The sequence below is a fragment of the Tursiops truncatus genome, chromosome 9 (genome assembly GCF_011762595.2).
Source record: "Tursiops truncatus isolate mTurTru1 chromosome 9, mTurTru1.mat.Y, whole genome shotgun sequence".
In the NCBI taxonomy this organism is placed as follows: domain Eukaryota; kingdom Metazoa; phylum Chordata; class Mammalia; order Artiodactyla; family Delphinidae; genus Tursiops; species Tursiops truncatus.
Window position 1 is genome coordinate 15672539 of NC_047042.1, and position 23127 is coordinate 15695665.

Genomic DNA, 23127 nt, shown 5'->3' on the forward strand with positions numbered 1-23127 from the left:
AGAACAACGAAGAGAAGTGGAGATAGCCAACCTACCAGAAAAATAATTCAGAATAATGATAGTGAAGACGATCTAAGATCTCAGAAAAAGAATGGAGGCAAGGATCAAGAAGATGCAAGAAATGTTTAACAAAGACCTAGAAAACTAAAGAACAAACAGATGAACAATAACTGAAATGAAAAATACACTAAAAGGAATCAAAAGCAGAATAAGTGAGGCAGAAGAACGGATAACTGACCTGGAAGACAGAATGGTGGAAATCACAGTGTGAACAGAATAAATAAAAAAGAATGAAAAGAAATGAAAACAGTCTAAGAGACCTCTGGGACATCATTAAACGCACCAACATTCGCATTATAGGGGTCCCAAAAGGAGAAGAGAGACAGAAAGGACCTGAGAAAATATTTGAAGAGATAATAGCTGAAAACTTCCCTAACATGGGAAAGGAAACAGTCACCCAAGTCCAGGAAGCGCAGGGAGTCCCAGGCAGAATAAATTGAAGGAGGAACACGCCAAGACACACAGTAATCAAACTGACAAAAATTAAACACAAAGAAAAAATATTAAAAGCAACAAGGGAAAAATGACAAATACAAGGGAACTCCCATAAGGTTATCAGCTGATTTCTCAGCAGAAACTCTGCAGGCCAGAATAAAGTCACACGATATATTTAAAGTGATGATAGGGAAGAACCTACAACCAAGAATACGCTACCCAGCAAGGCTCTCATTCAGATTTGATGGAGAAATCAAAAGCTTTACAGACAAACAAAAGCTAGAACTCAGCAAAACCAGACCAGCTTACCAAAAAATCCTAAAGGAACTTCTCTAGGCAAGAAAGAGACCAGTAACTTAAAACAACCTTATACATATATAGACAGCTATATCAAAATCTTATGGGCAGAGCAAACCCAAAACCTACAATACGTACAAACACAAAAGAGAAAAAGCAACCCAAACACAACACTAAAGATGGTCATCAAACCACAAGAGAAGAAAACAAAAGAGAAAGGGAAGAAAAACACCTAGAAAAACAAAGCCAAAACAATTAAGAAAATGGCAATAGGAACATACATACCGGTAATTACCTTAAACGTAAATGGATTAAATGCTCCAACCAAAAGACACAGGCTTGCTGAATGGATACAAAAACAAGACCTGTGTATATGCTGTCTATAAGAGACCCACTTCAGACCTAGGGACACATACAGACTGAAAGTGAGGGGATGGAAAAAGGTATTCCACACAAATGGAAATCAAAAGAAAGCTGGGGTAGCAATACTTGTATCAGACAAAATAGACCTTAAAATAAAGACTGTTTTAAGAGACAAAGAAGGACACTACATAATGATCAAGGGATCAGTCCAAGAAAAAGATATAACAATTGTAAATATATATGCACCTAACATAGGTGCACCTCAATACATAAAGCAAATACTAACAGCCATAAAGGGAGAAATCGACACTAACACAATAATAGTGGAGGACTTTTAACACCCCATTTTCATAATGGACAGATCATCCAGACAGAAAATCAGCAAAGAAACACAGGCCTTAAATGACACATTAGACCGGATGGACTTAATTGATAATTAGAGAGCATTCCATCCAAAAGCAGCAGAATAGGGGACTTCCCTGGTGGTGCAGTGGTTGAGAATCACCTGCCAATGCAGGGAACATGGGTTTAAGCCCTGGTCCGGGAAGATCCCACATGCCGCGGAGCAACTAAGCCCGCGAGCCACAACTACAAAGCCCGCGCGCCTAGAGCCCGTGCTCCGCAATAAAGAGAAGCCACCTCAATGAGAAGCCTGTGCACCGCAACAAAGAGTAGCCCCCACTCGCCACAACTAGAGAAAGCCCATGTGCAGCAACGAAGATCTAACACAGCCAAAAATAAATAAATTTATTAAAAAAAAAAAAAGCAAAAGCAGCAGAATACACATTCTTCTCAAGGGCACGTGGAATATTCTCCAGAACTGACCATGTGCTGGGTCACAAAATGAGCCTCGGTAAATTTAAGAAAACTGAAATCATACCAAGCATCTTTTCCAACCACATCACTATGAGATTAGAAATCAACTACAAGAAAAAAGCTAAAAAACACAAACACATGGAGGGTAAACAATATGCTACTGAACAACCAATGGATGGATCCCTGGTCAGGAAACTAGGATCTCACATGCCGCCCGGCTTGGCAAAAACAAAACAAAACAAAATAACAACAAAACCTAGAGACAAATGAAAACAAAAGCACAACAATCCAAAACCTATGGGATGCAGCAAAAGCAGTTCTAAGACAGAAGTTTACAGCAATACAATCTTACCTCAGGAAGTAAGAAAAATCCCAAACAACCTAACTTTACACCTAAAGCAACTAGAGAAAGAACAAACAAAAGCTAAAGTTAGTAGAAGGAAAGAAATAAAGATCAGAGCAGAAATGAATGAAATAGAGACAACAGCAAAGATCAATGAAACTAAAAGCTGGTTCTTTGAAAAGGTAAAACTGATAAACCTTTAGCCAGACTTGTCAAGAAAAAAAAGGGAGAGGACTCAAATCAATAAAATTTGAAATGAAACTGGAGAAGTTACAACTGATACCACAGAAATACAAAGGATCATAAGACACTACTACAAGCAACTATATGCCAGTAAAATGGACAACGTGGAAGAAATGGACAAATTCTTCAAAAGGTACAATCTCCCAAGACTGAACCAGGAAGAAATAGAAAATATGAACAGACCAATCACAAGCACCGAAATTGAAACTGTGACTTAAAAACTACCCAAAAACAAACATCCAGGACCAGATGGCTTCACAGACAAATTCTATCAAACATTTAGAGAAGAGGTGACACCTACACTTCTGAAACTGTTCCAAAAAACTGCAGAGGAAGGAAAACTCTGAAACTCATTCTATGAGGGTGATGACCCTTATACCAAAACCAGACAAAGATACCACAAAAAAAGAAAATTACAGGCCAATATCACTGATGAACATAGATGCAAAAATCCTCAACAAAATACTAGCAAATCTGAATCCAATGATACATTAAAAGGATCATACACCACAATCAAGGGGGATTTATCCCAGGGATGCAAGGATTTTTCAGTATCCACAAATCAATCAGTGTGATACACCACATCAACAAACTGAGAAATAAAAACCATGTGATCATCTCAATAGATGGAGAAAAAGCTTTTGACAAAATTCAACACCCATTTATGATAAAAACTCTACAGAGAGTGGGCATAGAGGGAACATACCTCAACATAATAAAGGCTATATATGACAAACGTACAGCTAACATCATACTCAACAAAACAAGATGTCCACTCTCACCACTTTTATTCAACATAGTTTTGGAAGTCTTAGCTACAGCAATCAAAGAAAAAAAAAAAAAGAAATAAAAGGAATCCAAACTGGAAAAGAAGAAGTTAAACTGTCACTGTCTGCAGATGACATGATACTATACATAGAAAATGCTGAAGACTACCAGAAAACTACTAGAGCCCATAATCATGAATTCGGTAAAGTTGCAGGTTACAAAATTAATACACAGAAATCTGTTGCATTTCTATACACTAACAACAAAAGATCAGAGAGAGAAATTAAAGAAACAATCCCATTTACCATCACAGCAAAAAGAATAAAATACCTAGGAATAAACCTACCTAAGGAGATAAAACACCTGTACTCTGAAAACTATACTACACTGATGAAAGAAATCGAAGACAACACAACAGATGGAGAGATATACCATGTTCTTGGATAGAATCAATATTGTCAAAATGACTATCCTACCAAAGGCAATCTACAGATTCAATGCAATCCCTAACAAAGTACCAACGGCACTGTTCACAGAACTAGAACAAAAAATTTTAAAGTTTGTATGGAGAAACAAAAGACCCCAAATAGCCAAAGCAATCTTGAGAAAGAAAAATGGAGCTGGAGGAATCAGGCTCCCTGACTTCAGACTATACTACAAAGCTATAGTTATCAAAACAGTATGGTACTGGCACAAAAACAGACATACAGATTAATGGAACAGGATAGAAAGCCCAGAAATAAATCCATGCACCTATGGTCAATTAATCTACAATAAAGGAGGCAAGACTATACGATGGAGGAAAGACAGTCTCTTCAATAAATGGTGCTGGGAAAACTGGACAACTACATGTAAAAGAAAATGAAATTAAAATACTCTAACACCATACACGAAAATAAACTCAAAATGGATTAAAGACCTAAATATAAGACTGAACACCATAAAACTTTTAGAGGAAAACATAGGCAGAACACTCCCTGACATAAATCACAGTCGTATCTTTCTCAATCCATCTCCCAGACTAATTGAAATAAAAACAAAAACAAATGGGACCTAATTAAACTCAAAAGCTTTTGCACAGCAAAGGAAACCACAAACAAAATGAAAAGGCAACCCACAGAATGGGAGAAAATATTTACAAATGATGCAACCGACAAGAGGTTAGTCTCCAAACTTTACAAACAGCTCATAGGGCGTAATATCATAAAAACAAACAACCCAATCAAAAAATGGACAGAAGACCTAAACAGACATTTCTCCAAAGAAGATATACAGAAGGCCAAGAGGCACATGAAAAGATGCTCAACATCGCTAATTATGAGAGAAATGCAAATCAAAACTACAATGAGGGGACTTCCCTGGCAGTCCAATGCAGGAGGTACAGGTTCAATCCCTGGTGGGGGAGCTAAGATCCCACACTCCTCGCAGCCAAAAAAACCAAAACATAAAACAGAAGCAATACTGTAACAAATTCAATAAAGATTTTTAAATGGTCCAAATCAAAAAAAAAAAAAGTCTTAAAAAAAAAAAAACTCAATGAGATATCACCTTAAACCAGTCAAAATGACTATCATCAAAAAATCCACAAACAATAAATGCTGGAGAGGACATGTAGAGAAGGGACCCCTCCTACACTGTTGGTGGGAATGTAAATTGGTATAGCCACTGTGGAGAACAGTATGGAGGTTCCTTAAAAAACTGAAAATAAAGCTACCATATGATCCTGCAATCCCATTCCTGGGCATATATCCAGAGAAAAACATGGTCCAAAAGAATACGTGCACCCCAATGTTCACTGCAGCACTGTTTACAATAGCCAAGACATGGAAGCAACCTAAATGTCCACTGACAGATGAATGGATAAAGAACATGTGGTACATATATACAAAGGTGTTATTACTCAGCCAATAAAAAGAATGAAATAATGCAATTTGCAGCAACATGGATGGACCTAGAGATTGTCATACTGAATGAAGTCAGACAGAGAAAGACAAATATCATATGATATCGCTTATATGTGAGGTCGAAAAAAGAAATATACAAATGAAGTTAGGAAATTTGGGATTGATATGTACATACTAGTATATTTAAAATGGATAACCAATAAGGACCTACTGTATAGCACAGGGAACTCTGATCAATATATATCAATATAATAACAACCTAAATGGAGAAGAATTTGAAAAAGAATAAATACATATATACATATAACTTAATCACTACGCTGTACACCTGAAACTAACACAACATTGTTAATCAACTATACTCTAATATAAAATAAAAAGTTAAAAAATAAAAGAAAAAAGAATAGACTCTGAAATGTGGAGCAGAGGTCAATCTCTGCTAAATACTAGAAGAGATTTTTAAACAGCTGCTTTGACAATCATTAGACACTACCACAAGTGTTTCAAACAGGTCATTTAAACAACCCACACTTTATTTTCTAAAAGTTTTTCTGGGCTGGTTAATGTAGCATATTTTCGTATCAGCAAGGTATTCAGTTATGTTTATAACTGGTTCAAGACTGTAGTATCAGGGACTTCCATGGTGGTCCAGTGGTTAAGACTCCGTGCTTCCACTCTAGGGGGCACGGGATCAATCCCTGGTCGGGGAACTAAGATCCTGCATGCGGTGTGGTGCAGACAAGAAAACAAAACAAAACAAAAAACAACAACAAAAAAAGAAAAGCAATGGAGATTTAAATATGAATAAAACGCAATCTCTGCCTTTAAGGAGCTTATGGTCCTATAAAAAAGACAGACATAAACAAATAGATTCAATATACTATTATTAGTAGATGATGCAAAGATGCAGACACATTATACTGAAGACTCGAAGAAGGAAAGACCTGAGCTTTCTTAAACAGAAGTCTCCACTAAAAACGTAACTTCTAAGGTGACATTTGAAAGGTATTTATTATATCAACAAATGTTTATAGAGCAATAATAAAAGCTAATACATGAGTACTTATTACAGATCAGCCACTATGCTAGATCCTAAAGACACACAGTAAACGAAACAGCCAGCATCTCTACCCTCATGGAGTTTATGATTTAATGAAAGAGAGACAAGTGAACAAGTAACATCAAGAAAGCAAGATAAAAGCTAGAACAAGAAGTATAGGCTGCAATGGAACACTCAGCAAGAGTACCTAAGGCCATCTAGGTAGGCAGGGAAGGGCTCAGAAAGTGCAGTAACTCGTAGAGGGATGAAATGTTCCAAACAGAAGGAAGGTCTACCTACAGATAAAGAATGCAGCTTGTTCAGGAACTGATATTTCACTATACCTTGAACATACTTTGAGAGGGAAAGTGGTTAGAAATGAGGCTGGAGATCTCAGCCAGCACCAACCAACATTTAAGAGTTTGTACTTATCCTAACAGCTATAATGAGTCATTGAGGCGTTTTCAGCAGGGAAGAGACATAATTACATTTGTGTTAGAGAAAAATCACTTCAGCCACTCTGGGGAAAACAGATTAGAAAAAGTTAAAGAAGTAAGAGAAACCCAGGGTAAGACATGATCTTGGCATGAACTGGGATCTAAGTAGATACATGAAAAGAAAAGGGGCTTCCCTGGTGGCACAGTGGTTGCGAGTGCACCTGCCGATGCAGGGAACACGGGTTCGTGCCCTCGTCCGGGAAGATCCCACATGCCACAGAGCGGCTGGGCCCATGAGCCATGGCTGCTGAGCCTGCGCATCCGGAGCCTGTGCTCCACAACGGGAGAGGCCACAACAGTGAGAGGCCCGCGTACCACAAAAAAAAAAAATAAAAAAAAATAAGAGGATATATTCATGAGCCACCTAACAGGTAGTATCACATTACAATGCAGGGACTGACTCAATATGCGACACAAACGCATGGGAGAGGTCACATATAGTTTCCAAACTTCTTTAGGCCTCCACATAGATGGCAGTACCACTCAGAAATAGGAAATGTTAGAAAAGAAACAGGCTTTGTTTTATTTTGGGGAGTGAAAGAGGGAGAGAAAGGTTAAGAGGCACTTACTGAACTGAGTGCCTGTGAGACCTACAAACAGAGATGCTGGTAAGTATTCAGATATAAAAATTCAGAGGCAAGGAGAAAGGATTAGGCTGCAAATATTTATGAGTCCTTGTGTAACTGAGGTAAGAGGAAAGAAAATATTCTGTGGAAAGACAAAAGACACATTATAGAATCTAACCTGCTCGGGAAAGCAGTCAAGACGGGATAAAAGGCAGAGAGCAAAATCATAAGAGGGATCTAGGGACTAGAAAACTTGATTAAGTTACAGAACCTGTCTACCTGAGGAATAACTTAATAAGAGGAAAGGAGCTTATGGTTAGAGAATAAAATGTCTGGATTTGTGATTTCAGAAGTAGAGCCATTCTTGGCGATTACAAGGTAAAACGGCCCTGGGAAAGGACTCCTGAAATACAGAGAGGTCACTGGACAAACATGAAATCTGCCAGATGGACAAGAAGGGAGAACCAGGCAGCGAAAAGGTAGGAGACAGCACAGTATTCAGAGAACTTCAAGTAGTCTGACATTTCTAAAACCTGAGTTAAGAGGGATCGAGATGAAGATGGAGGAGGAGGGAAGAGTCAGGTCACATAAGTCATGTCTTTATCTGAAATGTAATTCACTAAGAATGAGAGCTGTCTGCTGAAGGGTCGAAGGGCTGGCAGATTTAAATACCTGAAGGGCTGGTAGATTTTTTAAAATTAGTCCAGTTCTAGGGAATAGGAAATGTGAAAGATACAGGGAAGCAGATTTCAAAACAAAAGAGAATGTCCTAATGCCTAATGATTACTTAAATAGGTTGCCTTGAAAATTCTTTACTACTAGATAAGTGTCTAAGCAAAACTCCATGCTGGGACTTCCTTGGTGGTGCAGTGGTTAAGAATCCTCCTGACAATGCAGGGAACACGGGTTTGATCCCTGGTCCGAGAAGATCCCACATGCCGGGGAGCAACTAAGTCCATGCACCACAACTACTGAGCCTGCGCTCTAGAGCCCGTGAGCCACAACTACTGAGCTCGCGTGCCGCAACTACTGAAGCCCGCGCACCTAGAGCCCGTGCTCCGCAAGAAGAGAAGCCACCGTAATGAGAAGCCTGCGCACTGCCACAGAGTAGCCCCTGCTCGCCACATCTAGAGAAAGCCCGCATGCAACTATGAAGACCCAAAGCAGCCAAAAATTTTTCTAAAAAAATTACAAAAATAAAAAACTAATGGACGTACATAAATATTTAAAAAAGAAACAAAAAAAAACCCTCAATGCTGATCTACCTGTGATGTTATACAAAGAATCAAACACAGCACCACTAAGTCCTGTCCAACTCCAAGAAATAAGGGGCAGAAAAAAACATCACTCACCTCAGTAACAAAAAAACAAACAACCCAATCCAACTGGGCAGAAGACCTAAATAGACATTTCTCCAAAGAAGATATACAGACTGCCAACAAACAGATGAAAGAATGCTCAACATCATTAATCATTAGAGTAATGCAAATCAAAACTACAATGAAATATCATCTCACACCAGTCAGAATGGCCATCATCAAAAAATCTAGAAACAATAAATGCTGGAGAGGGTGTGGAGAAAAGGGAACACTCTTGCACTGCTGGTGGGAATGTGAATTGGTACAGCCACTATGGAGAACAGTATGGAGGTTCCTTAAAAAACTACAAATAGAACTACCATATGACCCAGCAATCCCACTACTGGGCATATACCCTGAGAAAACCATAATTCAAAAAGAGTCATGTACCAAAATGTTCATTGCAGCTCTATTTACAATAGCCCGGAGATGGAAACAACCTAAGTGTCTATCAACGGATGAATGGATAAAGATGTGGCCATATATACAATGGAGTATTACTCAGCCATAAAAAGAAACAATATTGAGCTATTTGTACTGAGGTGGATAGACCTAGAGTCTGTCATACGGAGTGAAGTAAGTCAGAAAGAGAAAGACAAATACCGTATGCTAACACATATATATGGAATTTAAGAGAAAAAAAAAAGTCATGAAGAACCTAGGGGTAAGACAGGAATAAAGACACAGACCTACTAGAGAATGGACTTGAGGATATGGGAAGCGGGAAGGGTAAGCTGTGACAAAGCGAGAGAGAGGCATGGACATATATACACTACCAAACGTAAGGTAGATAGCTAGTGGGAAGCAGCCGCATAGCACAGGGAGATCAGCTCGGTGCTTTGTGACCGCCTGGAGGGGTGGGATAGGGAGGGTGGGAGGGAGACGCAAGAGGGAAGACATATGGGAACATATGTATATGTATAACTGATTCACTTTGTAATAAAGCAGAAACTAACACACCATTGTAAAGCTATTATACTCCAATAAAGATGTAAAAAATAAATAAATAAATAAACATCACTCACCAATTCTACACCTATTACTCCTGCACCAATGACAACCATCTTTTCTGGAACTTTTTTTAAAGACAAAGCACCTGTAGATGACACTACTGTATCTTCATCAATCTGTAATTTTAAAAAAAGATACAATCAAAATTATTTGGAAAAACCTACTGATTATAAACTGTGATCTCACTCAGTATAATCACTAAAAATACTAAGTCATTTATTTGCTTTGAGCTACTTACAACTTTTATCCATAGACTCAATTTTAACAAAACCCATTAAAAATGCTCACTTAAGGGCTTCCCTGGTGGCGCAGTGGTTGAGAGTCCGCCTGCCGATGCAGGGGACACGGGTTCGTGCCCCGATCCGGGAAGATCCCACATGCCACGGAGCGGCTGGGCCCGTGAGCCATGGCCGCTGAGCCTGTGCGTCCGGAGCCTGTGCTCTGCAGTGGGAGAGGCCACGACAGTGAGAGGCCCGTGTAACGCAAAAAAAAAAAAAAAAAAAAAAAAAAAAAAAAAAATGCTCACTTAAAAAAAATGCTCACTTAAAAATTTATCATTCAGCATTTCAAAACAAAATGGTCAATTTCAACTTCATATTGAATTGAAATATATCTTAATATACAGTGTTCTATTTCTGGTCACGATCACTGGAGAATAAAGACAGGCAATTTTCCAAAGCTGAATGACTGTCAACATATAGTACTTCAGTCAGAGACCTGTCATTCAAAGTTCATAAAGAGCACAAAGTCGTTTATAAAACATATTTCTGTAGGAAGGTTGTGACAGTTGTAAAACATGTAAATACCGTAATTCCAGGAAAAGGAGTGACTTCTGAACCTGTGGCTATAAGAATGTTCTTTGTATCAATAACTTGAGTGCTGCCATCGGCTTTCGTAGCGGTGACCTGATTTTTCCCAGTTATCTTTCCATATCCATTTACATGAGCAACCTTTATAAAATAATGTTTATAAATTCACAAAGTTTAAAATAATTTTTTGGAGTAACAAATATGATTAATAAGAAAAAACTATTAAATAATTTATCCAATACAAAATACTTCCCTACTTAGTAATGCTACGTATGGAACAGCAAACGTTTTGTTATATGTATCAGGGAAATCTATTTCAGGTTAACATACTGTTTTAAATTAAATATTCTCCAGCAGCCAAGTTCTAATAACATCACTGTGAGCATAAAGCAATGTTAAGGTGTATATAAAATAAAGCAAAAATTTGAACATTAAACACACTGACCTTATTCTGTTTGAATAAGTGGGCAATTCCACCCGTTAAAGCTTTTACTGCATTACTCTTCTGCTCCATCATCTTCTCTAAATTCAAGCGAACTTCAGACACTGTAATTTGTTAAATAAATCTTTAGTCCATAGCTAAATTCCTGGAGCAATGTGTGATATTTTTCACTAATCAAGGTCTAAAAAACTGCAGCCTAATACTTACAGAACTGTATAAAAGGCAGTATTAAAAATATTTAATCTAATAACTGATACAATAATCGTAGCTGGCAAAAGGCAAACAGCATCCTATCACAATAACAGAACCTACTACACACTGTAAAGAGTCCATCTTCAGGAAAAACCAAGTCCAAAATAAAACATTATACCCATTATGACAATATATTCTCCAAAGACCTTATGATAACTATAAATCTGGAAGAGATTTAAATTTAAGTATTGATAAAAATGACAAAGTAAAACATCACTGGAAATTGCAAACAAAAGGGTAAATTTCATGAAACTACTAAAAATACACATTTGAAAACTTCAAATACAGAAGCTTAATATAAAAGAATTTAATAAACTAGATTTTACTCACTCATTTAATTCAGAAGAAAACTCTGAAGCAACTCAGAAGATAAAGAAACTCAAACTCAACAGAACATTACATGTAATACCTCAGAAATCAGCTCATGCAACCAACACATTATCTTAAAGATGAGGAAAGAGAGGCCCTGAGAGATTTGATTTACCTAAAGTCACAGAGCTAGAACCTGAAGCTTTACCTACAATGCACGTCTTTGACTAACCCTGTCTCTTCTTTCCTTTGTGGGTACAGAAAGTGAGTTTTGATTTTACTTTTCATCTAGCTTAATATATTTGCTTTAATGTATATACATCACTCCTATACCTTCCTGCCTGCCTACACTACAGCCCAATCTTTCAGAAACCTACCGCTACAAAGAAATAAATGAAGGAAAATCAATTAACACACTCCCCCTTCAACCAAGGTGTGTTTTGGCCCCTCCTAGAAGGAAGATATATCTATATCTCTATATATTTCTATATCTATATCTATATATTATATATATCTGTAAACAACAATAACTGGAGAAGAAGGATGAAATGAAAACAGTCCAAAAAGAATGGCAGGAGATATGACATAACAAATGAAAACGTTATGAAATGTCCTTCTTTTCCACTATGCTGCATCCTTCCCCCTCTCCCTGCATCTCTTTCCACTACCAACAACTTAAGGAGACTTTGCTTCCTTCACCATTATTTGCCCATGGCACTCAGGAATCCAGCACCTCCCAATGATCTCTAGGTTTCAGGGAAATAAAAACTGACTCCTCTCTCCCTCCCTCCCTCCCTCCCTCCCTCTCTCTCTCTCTCTCTCTCTCTCTCTCTCTCTCTCTCTCTCTCTCTCTCTCTCTCTCACACACACACACACACACACACACACACACACACACGTTAGCAAAGGAACACAAGATGTCATAGTAGGAATATGAATTTAAGCCTTCTTTCTTAAATAAATCTTCTCACATTAAGATCTTTTTCTTACTCTTCCCTCACTGAACATATATTACACACTCATGAGACACAAGTCAAGTTAAGCCAGAAGAGTCAAGTTAAGTGATAATATTGCTAAATATGAAAGGTATACATACTTTCAATTCCTCTAGATGCAAAATCTTTTCCGTGGGCCATATGGTAATAATGAGAGTTATTCAATAAAGCCTAAAGGAAATAGACTCAATTATCAAATTTCACAAACTATATATAATCAAAAACCACTTACAAAATGACATTCTCTACGTGAAATAGCATACAGGACTACACCAATTCAGTTTCTGTTCTTACATAATTAATCTAAGACAAACAATAACGACTTAAACGTTCAACAAACAAGAATGAAAAAAACTACTTTCTTTAAAAGCAATGAATTAAATACACACTTCAGAAAGGCAGGTTAAAAAAGCAGTCATATTTTCATATATAAAGGGCCTAAAAGAAGAATTTACTACCTATTATCTGTTTCACTGTAAAGGAAAGCTAAAAAGAAAAAAGGTGGAACATCAGAATCTGTCATCAAAGCCTAGCTCAAAGGCTAGGCATTCTGAGACAAGGAAGGTATTTCAGGAACGTATGGCAGACTGACGACAGTACTCTTAAGTTTTAACAAGGGAAAAACGTGTTTTTATCATCCCTGGTTTATTTTTTAATAACTGTATTAGTTTAATATTCTAATCTCAATATATCCTTCTAGCTGGTGGCTAATGAAAAAATTTCTGCACTGCACAAAACATATGCTCACCTTAGAAGGAATACAACCAACGTTCAAGCATGTTCCACCGAGTGTCTCATTTTTCTCAACGCAGACGGCCTACAACCAAAGAAAACATTATTTACTGCACATAACCTGCAATGTTTCGGTTCACTAAAATTCCAAATGTATCTGTCTTAATTCTTCTACAAAACATGCTACTGAAGCTGTGTTTGTGAGAATGAAATAGACTCCTTTATAATTTATTATTTGAATAATACTAACCCAGAAGCAAATTATTCTAAAAGATATTTTTGTTTAACAACCAAATACATGTTTTTGGCTCTATTACTGTATCTTCCAAAGTGTGATTAGAAGCCAAAACAAAAAAGTATTGGGGGGAGGGGAAAAATAATGACTTCACTTTGCATTTCATGAAAATACTACAATCAAATAAACTCTCTCTCTTCATTAGTCTCAGGCCTAAATATAATTTATAGAATTAAGAAAGTATTTACCATTATTAATTACCTGCAAAGTACTTTGTGAATGTGATCAACTCTTGCCAAATGAAAAGGAATCAACACGTAGTCTGAGCCTAAACCTTACCTTGAAGCCTAACTGGGCAGCTTTAATAGCAGCAACATATCCTCCAGGACCAGAACCTATCACTGTTACATCAGCATCAACTACAATAAAAGCAAATTGATACAAAACAATAAATTGCTTAATATTGACCAAAAACAGTACATTAAAAAAAAATCTTACATTTTATACCTCCAAGAAAGTACAAATAATCAGCATTTTCTACACAGTACTATTCATTCCTAGGTACCTGATGTTCTTCGACATAACTGAAAATGGCACAGATTTTTAAATTTTGTTTTCTATTTATTCATTACAGCATACAAAAATATAACTGAGTTTTGTACCCACTGACCTTGCTAAATTCCATAGTTTCATAACAGACAGGCATTTACTAACACATCTGTATGAAGGAAAGAGCCTGAGCTTTGGATTCTGACATAGCTGGCTTCAAATCTCAGCTCCTGTCACTTATTAGTTGTGTGACTAAGTGACCTCATTTTTCTGTCATATAGGAACAATAACACTGTCTTAAATGATTGATGTTTGGATTAAATAAGATAATTTTGTATAATACTTTAGTTCTCTCAATAAATTTAAGACTGATTATATCCTTTTCAGGTACTTAACTTCTAAGATATCGGGGAAAACTCTGCTTCCCTATAATGCATGGCAAATACGTTTTGAACTTTATTTGAATAACGATACATTTTGTATAGTTTAAGATAATAGGCTAAACAGAACTCAATGAACTATTCTGGACATTTATCATATAAAGATAAGAAACTAAAAATTAACTTTGATCAGCAGCCTGAGGAATATAATAATTATGATACAAATATAAAATTAAGTCCAATTATTCCCATTTGCCTCAATCCAACATCAAATAAATCAACAATAACTGTTAAGAGTTAGAGACAGTCTCCCTTCTCCACCCCCCCAACTGTCATTGCAACCTAGCATTTAGCAGTTTTTAACACACTTTCACATATATTATCATGTTTTTCCCAGAACTTCCTAGGAGGAAGGTGAGGATGGCATATATCCGATATATCACAGATAAAAAACACTAGGTTCAGAGAGGTCAATTAACTTGCCCAAGGTCATCTAGCAATCGTGTGGCAGAGACAAAATTAAGTTTTCTGTCTCTCCTTCCAGTGGTATTTCCATTATTCAAACTACTCCATTCCTCCGTTTCACCCATCCCCAAGGGCAATAATCAAGCTTTATAATAACTAGCTATCTGACCTTAGATGAGTAATTTAACCTGCTTCAGCCTCAGTTTACTCATCTGCAAAATAAACAGTACAAGAAAATCTACCTCATAGGGCTGTAATACAGAATAAATAATGTATGCAAATAGCTTAGCATAGTACCTGGAACGTACATAGTAAGTATTCACTGTATAGTAACTATATTCTGACCTACAAAGACAGCAATTTTAATTTATCATCATCCCTCCCCCACAAAACCCACACCTCCTAGGGGATGGGAGTGTAGTATCATTCAAAAGACCTTTGCTGGCCTGAACAGAATCAAATAACCTCTATGATGGACGACAACTAACAAGTTAGCCAACCCAGTTATCCACAAAATCTAAGGATCGTCCTACTGAATAAATCATAGTACTGATTCTCCTTGGTTATGTCAGATGATAATTAGGATTACTCAATACATGAAAAAAATATAGCTGGTCCAATACATGATAAAAGTATTGCTTCAATTTCTACTGATCCATTTATGCTTTTTGGCCACAATGCTTGGTTCACTCATTCACGTTCAGAATTAAGTATGTAATAAAATGTATTTCTATTTTCAAATCTTGAACCAAATCAGGACCTAAACAATATCCCTTAGTTTGGGTCCTAATTTTTAATTTCACAGTAATCTAAATACAAGCTCCAAAACATGTTTCTTTGCTGATTTTTTAAACATTTTTTTGGTTATAATATACATGTTTGTTGATTAAACACAAAAAAGCCAAAATACTTGCATTTTATTTCCCAATTTACTGTGTCATCTTAGGTCTTTTTAAAAACCGTAGAAAATACCAAGAAATAGTTCGCCTTGCACTGAAGATACTAAGTGCACCATTCCATCAGAATCCCACTAAAGTGCTAGGAAGCACAAAGATGAAGAGAAAAGGAAGTCTTCATCTGAAGATTTGTCAACTGGAAGTATAGAAGGGTATGATCCAATGCAAAGGTTCAAAAATAAGCTATTATTTAGGGGAAGTACACCAATCTCTGCAATTTACCTTGAAACGCATCAGAAAAGTAAGAAGAATGAATGGATACGTATATGGATGAACAGATATGTGATAATGTAAGTATAGTAAAATGTGAAGAATCCATAGGTATTCACTGTAAAATCCTTGCAACTTTTCTAAATGTTTGAAATTTTTCATAATAAAATACTGGAAAAACAAACCAGCTAGCTTTCACCTTTACCAAAGGCTGCTTGTAAGTAACAGTTTACAATACCTGATTCTGACTCACCATCTCCTTGTCAAGAAGCATTTCTCAATTTTAAAGTAGTTTTAAAAATCAGGGTATAGAAAAGTAGTTAAACCAAATACATTAATTTAGGGAACACTTAATATATAATTTTACAAAACTAGCATCAGCCTTTAAAAGTGAAAAAGAAAAACTGAAAAGGATATACAAATTGATAGCATAAGAGAACGATGACTAAGCCAAAATGGCAAAAGACAGCTGGATAGCAATCTTCATTTCAGGTGGCAGTAAAATGCCAGGAGAAAGCTATCGGGTTGATACTTTAAGAAATACTGGGGTACAATAAGAGGTGACTGACTTAATTAGTCAAAGCCATGAAATGAACCGAAAGAAAAAGCAGGAAGAACTGCTCTACAAGTTACTCTACAAATGTTACTTATTATATCATTATGAGGAAACTAAGGATACCACATTATCAAGGCTACCACTGAAATAAAGGTGTCCAGTTACAAACCAACTGTAATCATCAACAAATTACAACACATGTTTTAGGAAGTCAGTCGGCAATATTATCTGCCACTTGGATAATTTACAGGCCAGGCAGTGAGCTAAATGCTTCCTGTTGTCTTATTTAAGCCTCGGCACATATCTGTTACACAGTTATTATTGCCATTTAAGAGGGAGAAAATAAGGCTTGAGGGTAACAAAACAACCTATATAAGGTTGCACAATTAGTAACTGATCCAGCCAGGATTCAAGCCATATTCTTTAGATTCTGAAGCCTATGCTCCTACACCATTATGCCTCTCAAACACTCAGATGATCCCATAATCTCCAGGTCAATCAGGAACTCCAACTAAAATGACACGAAGCTCCTCATTATCAGAATGAAATCAAATTTCATGAATGCCTACCCTATGAGGAAATCATCACTACCTTCAAAAACTTTATGTTATAGTTAGGGGAAATAGGCACATATCAAAATGTAGATAAATCAAGATTATTTTTAAAACAAACAAAAAAAGGAATAGGAAAAGAAATATAAGGCAGTAATTATTAATTACCAATTTCACTAAATGAGTATAAGAGCTACTTGATGTAATGTATATTTGTTGTTTTGTTGATGGGGGGTGGGGGGGCCTGTTTTAAAATCATCAATAGCCTGGGACTTCCCTGGCGGTCCAGTGGTTAAGACTCTGCATTTCCACTGCAGGGGGCACTGGTTCAATCCCTGGTGGGAGAACTAAGATCCCACATGTTGCGTGGTGCAGCAAAAAAAAAAAAAAAAAAAACCACACCCAAAAAACAAAACAAAAACTACAATAAAATAATCAATAGCCTTAATCTTCAGTCTATTTCCATAGTCACATCCTCTACCTGTGATCACCCTAAACAGTTCAGCTTCAAAGAAAATCTTGAATTCTAATACTTTTACTTTCTGATGATAAACCTACAACCCTCTAGTCCATAACGAAAGAGAAACACAGTAAAAGAAGAAAACCTGAGTTCAAATATGAGCTCTACCATCTCTTAAATTCTTCGGAAAATTATTTAATCTCTCTGCGCTTCGATGCAACATAGGCATAACAGTGACAGTAATATCTACATCCCGGGTAGAGAGGTGAGAGATAAGGTATGTCAAGATCCTGGGAGAATGCCAGGTGCACACTGGGCATGTTTCTTCTCAACATGTTTCTTCTCTTCTCAGATCCTCCTCCCAATTTTGGTCCTGCAGCCTCCAGTCCCCATCCCCACCCTCCTCAGCTACCACGATGTTACCTCCTGCCAAAACCCAACTAGGACTTTATTCTCTTGCTCCTCGTTGGTTTCCCTGCCTCTTGGTAGATAAAATCCAAGTTCCTATATACACATCTAAATCTCTTAGATAGCTATTTCTCCAGCCTCATCTTCCACCACATTCTGCTTATCAACCAATATCATGCAGTTTAAGCTTCAGCAATAATGAATTACTGGTACCTTACACGCACAGAATTGGGCTGGTCCACCCACATACATTCTGGCCCATCTACCTAGAAATAAATACTGACAGCAAGTATTTCACATTACAGACACAATTCTAAGCTCTTGGACTACCAATGAACGACAGAGCCCTGGTTCTTACAGTCTAACGAGAGAAAAAGTTATTACAATAAAAACTCTGATCTGCAACCAAAACGAGCTTTAAAAACAACTCTGATTATATCATGTCCCTGCTTAAAACACTTCAACGACCTCCAACTGCCCTTAAAATAAAGAGTTAGGGTCTTCTGTAACCTGGAGAAGTCAACCGTCAACACATTTCAGCCACACTGGTCCTTTTCGGGCTCCTCAAATGCACTATGCTCCTTCTCGCATCGAAATATTCCCACATACACGTCTTTCTGCCTGGAACACCTCCTCCCATACCCACTCCCACCCCAACCCTTTTCAGATATCATCATTTCCTTAGAAAATAACTGTGGCCATTCCTGATCCATATACAGATATCATAACTCCCAATGCTCAGTTGGGAGCACTGGGACTCAGTGGAGTCCTTATCACAATTATTTGTTGGATGTTTATATGCCCCAGTGGACTGTAAACTATACAGCTGCATCTTGTCTGTCCTGTTCACTGTTGTATCCCAGCAACTAGTCCAATAACTAGCACACAGCAGATACTCCATATCTGTTGAAATAACGAATGAATAAATTAACATAGCAAATGTGACTGATGAAGGGCTGTAAGTCTATTCCTGTCACGAAACAGGTCATATCAACAACAACACACAATACTTTTCAAATCTTGATGAATTTGGTTCATATTCAAACACCTCCCAGATGCTGTAACAGGGACTATATCATAATACGCTTGAACTCCTCAAGTTGGTCAAGCAATACTCATGTAACGAGGCAAGCCAAACAAAACAAGGATAAAGAGCGTAAGCTCTAGAGTCAGAAGAATTTTCCCAGCTCTGTCATTTCCTAGCTAAGCTCTCTCGACTCAGCTCCTGCATTCACTAAATGGGGAAAATAGCAGCACACACCTGGTAGGAGAGCCACAAGGATTAAAGACTGTGCCTGAGACAGAGTAAGCCCTCAATGCATCAGTTAATATCACTGTTGCTGCTGGGTACTCACTGTGTACCAGGCATCACACTGGATGCTTGTGATGGAGCATAACTAAAACAGACATGGCCCCAGAGTTTATTCAGTAAATATGCACTGAGTACCTACTGTACCATTTTTGGTGCCGAACAGTCACAAATCAGTCCTTGCCCTAATGAAGTGTGCACTCTTGAGGAAAGTACAGACATTAAATAAACACCTCAGACAAATATAAGTACGTACATAAAACACTTCTTACTTCATGCAACCAAAGACTTTATGCACGGAATCTACATGGGTACTAAGGGATTTATAATTTACTCGATGTCAAGGGATCACTAAATTATTGGATTCATGAGTGCTCAGTTATCCCCGTAACATTACAATCTAAGTTCCTGCCCAGGGACTGCCTGGCAAATAGAAGGTACTGAATAAATCCTCCTTGAATATGTAATACCAAAGGTGCAGAATGAACCATGAAAAGTCCTTACTTGCATGCTCTGGAAGAGAAAATCTAATATTTCTCCTGCTGAGCTGAGAAGAATAAGTAATAACCCCATTTAACAAAAGAGACAAAGAGGGGCTTCCCTGGTGGCGCAGTGGTTGAGAGTCTGCCTGCCGATGCAGGGGACACGGGTTCGTGCCCCGGTCCGGGAAGATCCCACATGCCGCGGAGTGGCTGCGCCCGTGAGCCATGGCCACTGAGCCTGCGCGTCCGGAGCCTGTGCTCCGCAACGGGAGAGGTCACAACAGTGAGAGGCCCGCGTACCGCAAAAAAAAAAAAAAAAACAGACAATTTCAAATACTCCACAGTCTTGGTAATGGGAGGCCAAAGTATCTTACTATAAACCCATTAACTCCCTGTTTTAAATACTTTAAAAGATAAAGTACATATCCTTTACAGAAACTTCAAAAATATAGAAAAGTATAAAGAAAAAAGTATTCATAGTCCATAGCTTCCTTTCAGGGTACATTCTTCTAATCTTTAAAACGTGCTTTTGATAAGCCCACCAAGATTTTCATTCAGCATGGAAAAAGATTTCTCACAATTCTAAACAGTGTTAAGCGACTAACACACTCAATCTTACCCAGTGGACAGAATTAAGTTTTTTGGGGTTTTTTTTGACCACACAGCACAGCAGGCAGGATCTTAGTTCCCCTACCAGGGATCAACACCCATGCTCCCTGCAGTGGAAGTGCCTAACTTTTTAAGTGTAAACATATAAAATCGCTCCTCTGCCCAACACCCTTCAGTGGTTTCCCCTCACACTTGGGAGTAAAATCCTGGCGAGCCTTATAAAACCCTCCATATCTGATCCCTGCCTAACTCTCTGATTTTATACTCTACGGGTCTCTGCTCTACCCACACCAGCCTTCTTGCAATTCCTTAAACCTCACAACTGAATTCTCACCTCAGACCCTTCTCACTGCTGTTTCCCTCTGCCTGAAATAAACTTCTCACTCCCTCACTTTACTCAGACCCTTACACAGAACAGCCCTGACGCCCTATCTAAAATAGCCTCCTTACCTCCCAATTACCAGCTTTCGTTTTCAAAGACCTCCCCAAATATTTCCCTGTTACTTGTGTACTGTTTGTCTTTTACCCCCAGACTATAAGTTCCATAACAGTAGGGCTTTGCCTCATTCACCACCCAGAACACACTAGATGCTCAATAAACATTTAAGTGAATAAACATATGAACAAATGAATTCTATGACCGATTACTTTATTATTAGTTACTCTACCATTCATTTGCTTTTACATTTAAACACAAAGGAAATATGACTTAATATAAGGAAAACCTGTTTTACTAAGTACTTACTTGGTTGATCTGCATAAGTTCTCAGTGGCACTGCAGAAACTCCTTGCAGACCATGAGATATTCGATTGAAATGGCCTCTCTGAAACAAAGAAAAGAAATGTTCCTATTATGTAAAGTATGATTTCAAAATATAGAACTCCTGAACGTCCTTGAAAACAATGAGTTAAGGCAAATGTATCAAGCAATGATTATTAATGTATCTTCCATTGCCACAGAGGTTACACATCAATTTCTCCTCTTCTGTAAAAACAGTCAGCTTACCACACTTTTCATTATGAACAGTCAACATCCCATTTCACATTTAACCTAACTAAAACATGTTACTCAATGGTGTTAAGTTTTATTAAATTTTCAGGAAACATGGCTAACTTTTGGTGCCAGGGATCATTTTAATGTCATAACTAAAGCGTTCAAAGTTCTAGCTTAAGTACTTGGATAATTTCATTATGCAATCCTTTTACACGTGATCCATGTACAACCTATGAAGATGTACCTGAACCGTCCAACAGGAATAGAAAATGAGACAAAATACCTTAGAAAAATGCACCATGTACTCATATTCAAGAGCTACTACGGTTTTACAAACTGCATCATAATCTCCACAACAACCTCTAAATGTGGATGGCTACTATTTCCTAAGAACAGTGAGACACAAAGGAATAAAGCAAATAGCTCCTATCACAGAAGGCAAATGGGAAGCAGTGACAAAACCTACACTGAGCTAGTAACGTTGTCTATTTCAAGGCAATTCTTGCACCTGAGGTCAGGACAGCGGTCCAAAGAACAGCAGAATAAATATCAGTCCTGAGTTTTAGTCCCAGCTCTGCCTTTCACTAAAAGTACAACTCCTAGCATGTTACATTAACTTCGGAAAACATAAGCTACTCATCTTTGAAACAAAGGAGTCTGACTACTGTATTATTTTTAAGGTCTGCATCAATATTGTAACCAGGCACCATCCCACATATATACACTTTGGCTGTATTCGGTACATAAATGAAAAAGGAAAGCTTTCCTGAGAATAACCTGTTACAATTAAAAATACGAGCTTCTAAGAGGGAAGTCAATGCACACTAGCTTAAAACTGCAAACACTGAAGGGACCTTCGAGGAATTCCTAGGGCTACGTGTTAGGGCTGACTCGGTCTGGGTCTTTCAAGCGGTGGCCCAAGGTTACCTGCCCACTACAGAAAAGCCACTCAGGGCCGGGCCGCCGATGAGCAAAAGTTATGAAAAAGAGTCGACCATATGGGGCAAGGTAGACTCATACTTCCTCCGCCAAGGGGGCAAGGCCTACGTGCGACGGCCAGGCCCCACGGCCCTAGCTTGGGAGGGAACTGTGTGTGACTGCTGGCCGTCATACAACCGGCGGGGCCTCTGCACCGCCCAGGCCTCTGCCTCCGAACCGCTGCCGGGTCTGAGCCGGTTCAGGGGTGGAGCCGCAGCTGGTCCCGGCCTAGCTGCCGGCGTCTCCCACCCCCACCACTTAGGCCGCGTCCCGGACCCCGTCACCGGACCTCTCTGTGCCTCGGGCTCAGCACGACCCCACCCAGTCGGCCCTCACCTTAGCCAAAGAACAGTACACACGACTCCAGCTCTGCATCTTGCCGCTGGACTTTCCTTTCCGCCAAAAGCTTTCACCTCCACTAAGCGTCTCCGCCGCCTCGCCAAGGTCTCCCCGCGCTGCGCATGCACGAGCGCGGCCTACGTCATCGGTCGGGCGCCGCGCGATTGGCCCGCGCCGTGCGGACCAGACAGGCTCGGCGTCGTACACTGTCGTAAGAAGCGGAGTGCTTTGGGGCAGCGGGGAATGAGGGACCGTTCTAGGGGAATGAAAGTGTCGGGAGTTGCAATGTGATCTTATAGAATACTTGAAAGGCGTTTGCTATCGTAAAGCTATCGTTTGCTTAAAGCACACTACAAAAAATAAAGTTTCACCAGTTCTTGATGCTGCTAGGCTGAGGAATCTCAGCA

General features: G+C 38.4%; 1 protein-coding gene across 6 annotated transcripts in view; it reads right to left on the bottom strand.

Annotated features, from left to right (window-relative positions):
• DLD (dihydrolipoamide dehydrogenase) overlaps positions 1-22867 on the bottom strand; it is a 50146-nt gene extending 27279 nt beyond the window's left edge. For 5 of the 6 annotated variants that reach the window (XR_012333882.1, XR_012333880.1, XR_012333879.1 and 2 more), the window contains exons 1-8: positions 22718-22866; positions 21155-21233; positions 13814-13893; positions 13256-13324; positions 12609-12678; positions 10955-11055; positions 10507-10650; positions 9715-9816 (exon numbers count right to left, since the gene is read on the bottom strand). Coding sequence is in view for 1 of the 6 variants with exons in the window: in XM_019940636.3 (XP_019796195.2) it covers positions 9715-9816; positions 10507-10650; positions 10955-11055; positions 12609-12678; positions 13256-13324; positions 13814-13893; positions 21155-21233; positions 22718-22756 (684 nt within the window). In the remaining 5 variants the exon portion in view is untranslated. Of the gene's footprint in view, positions 1-9714; positions 9817-10506; positions 10651-10954; positions 11056-12608; positions 12679-13255; positions 13325-13813; positions 13894-21154; positions 21234-22717 lie in introns of all 6 variants that reach the window. The other variant, XR_012333883.1, reaches the window with a different exon arrangement.
• Between the last annotated feature and the right edge of the window lie 260 nt (positions 22868-23127).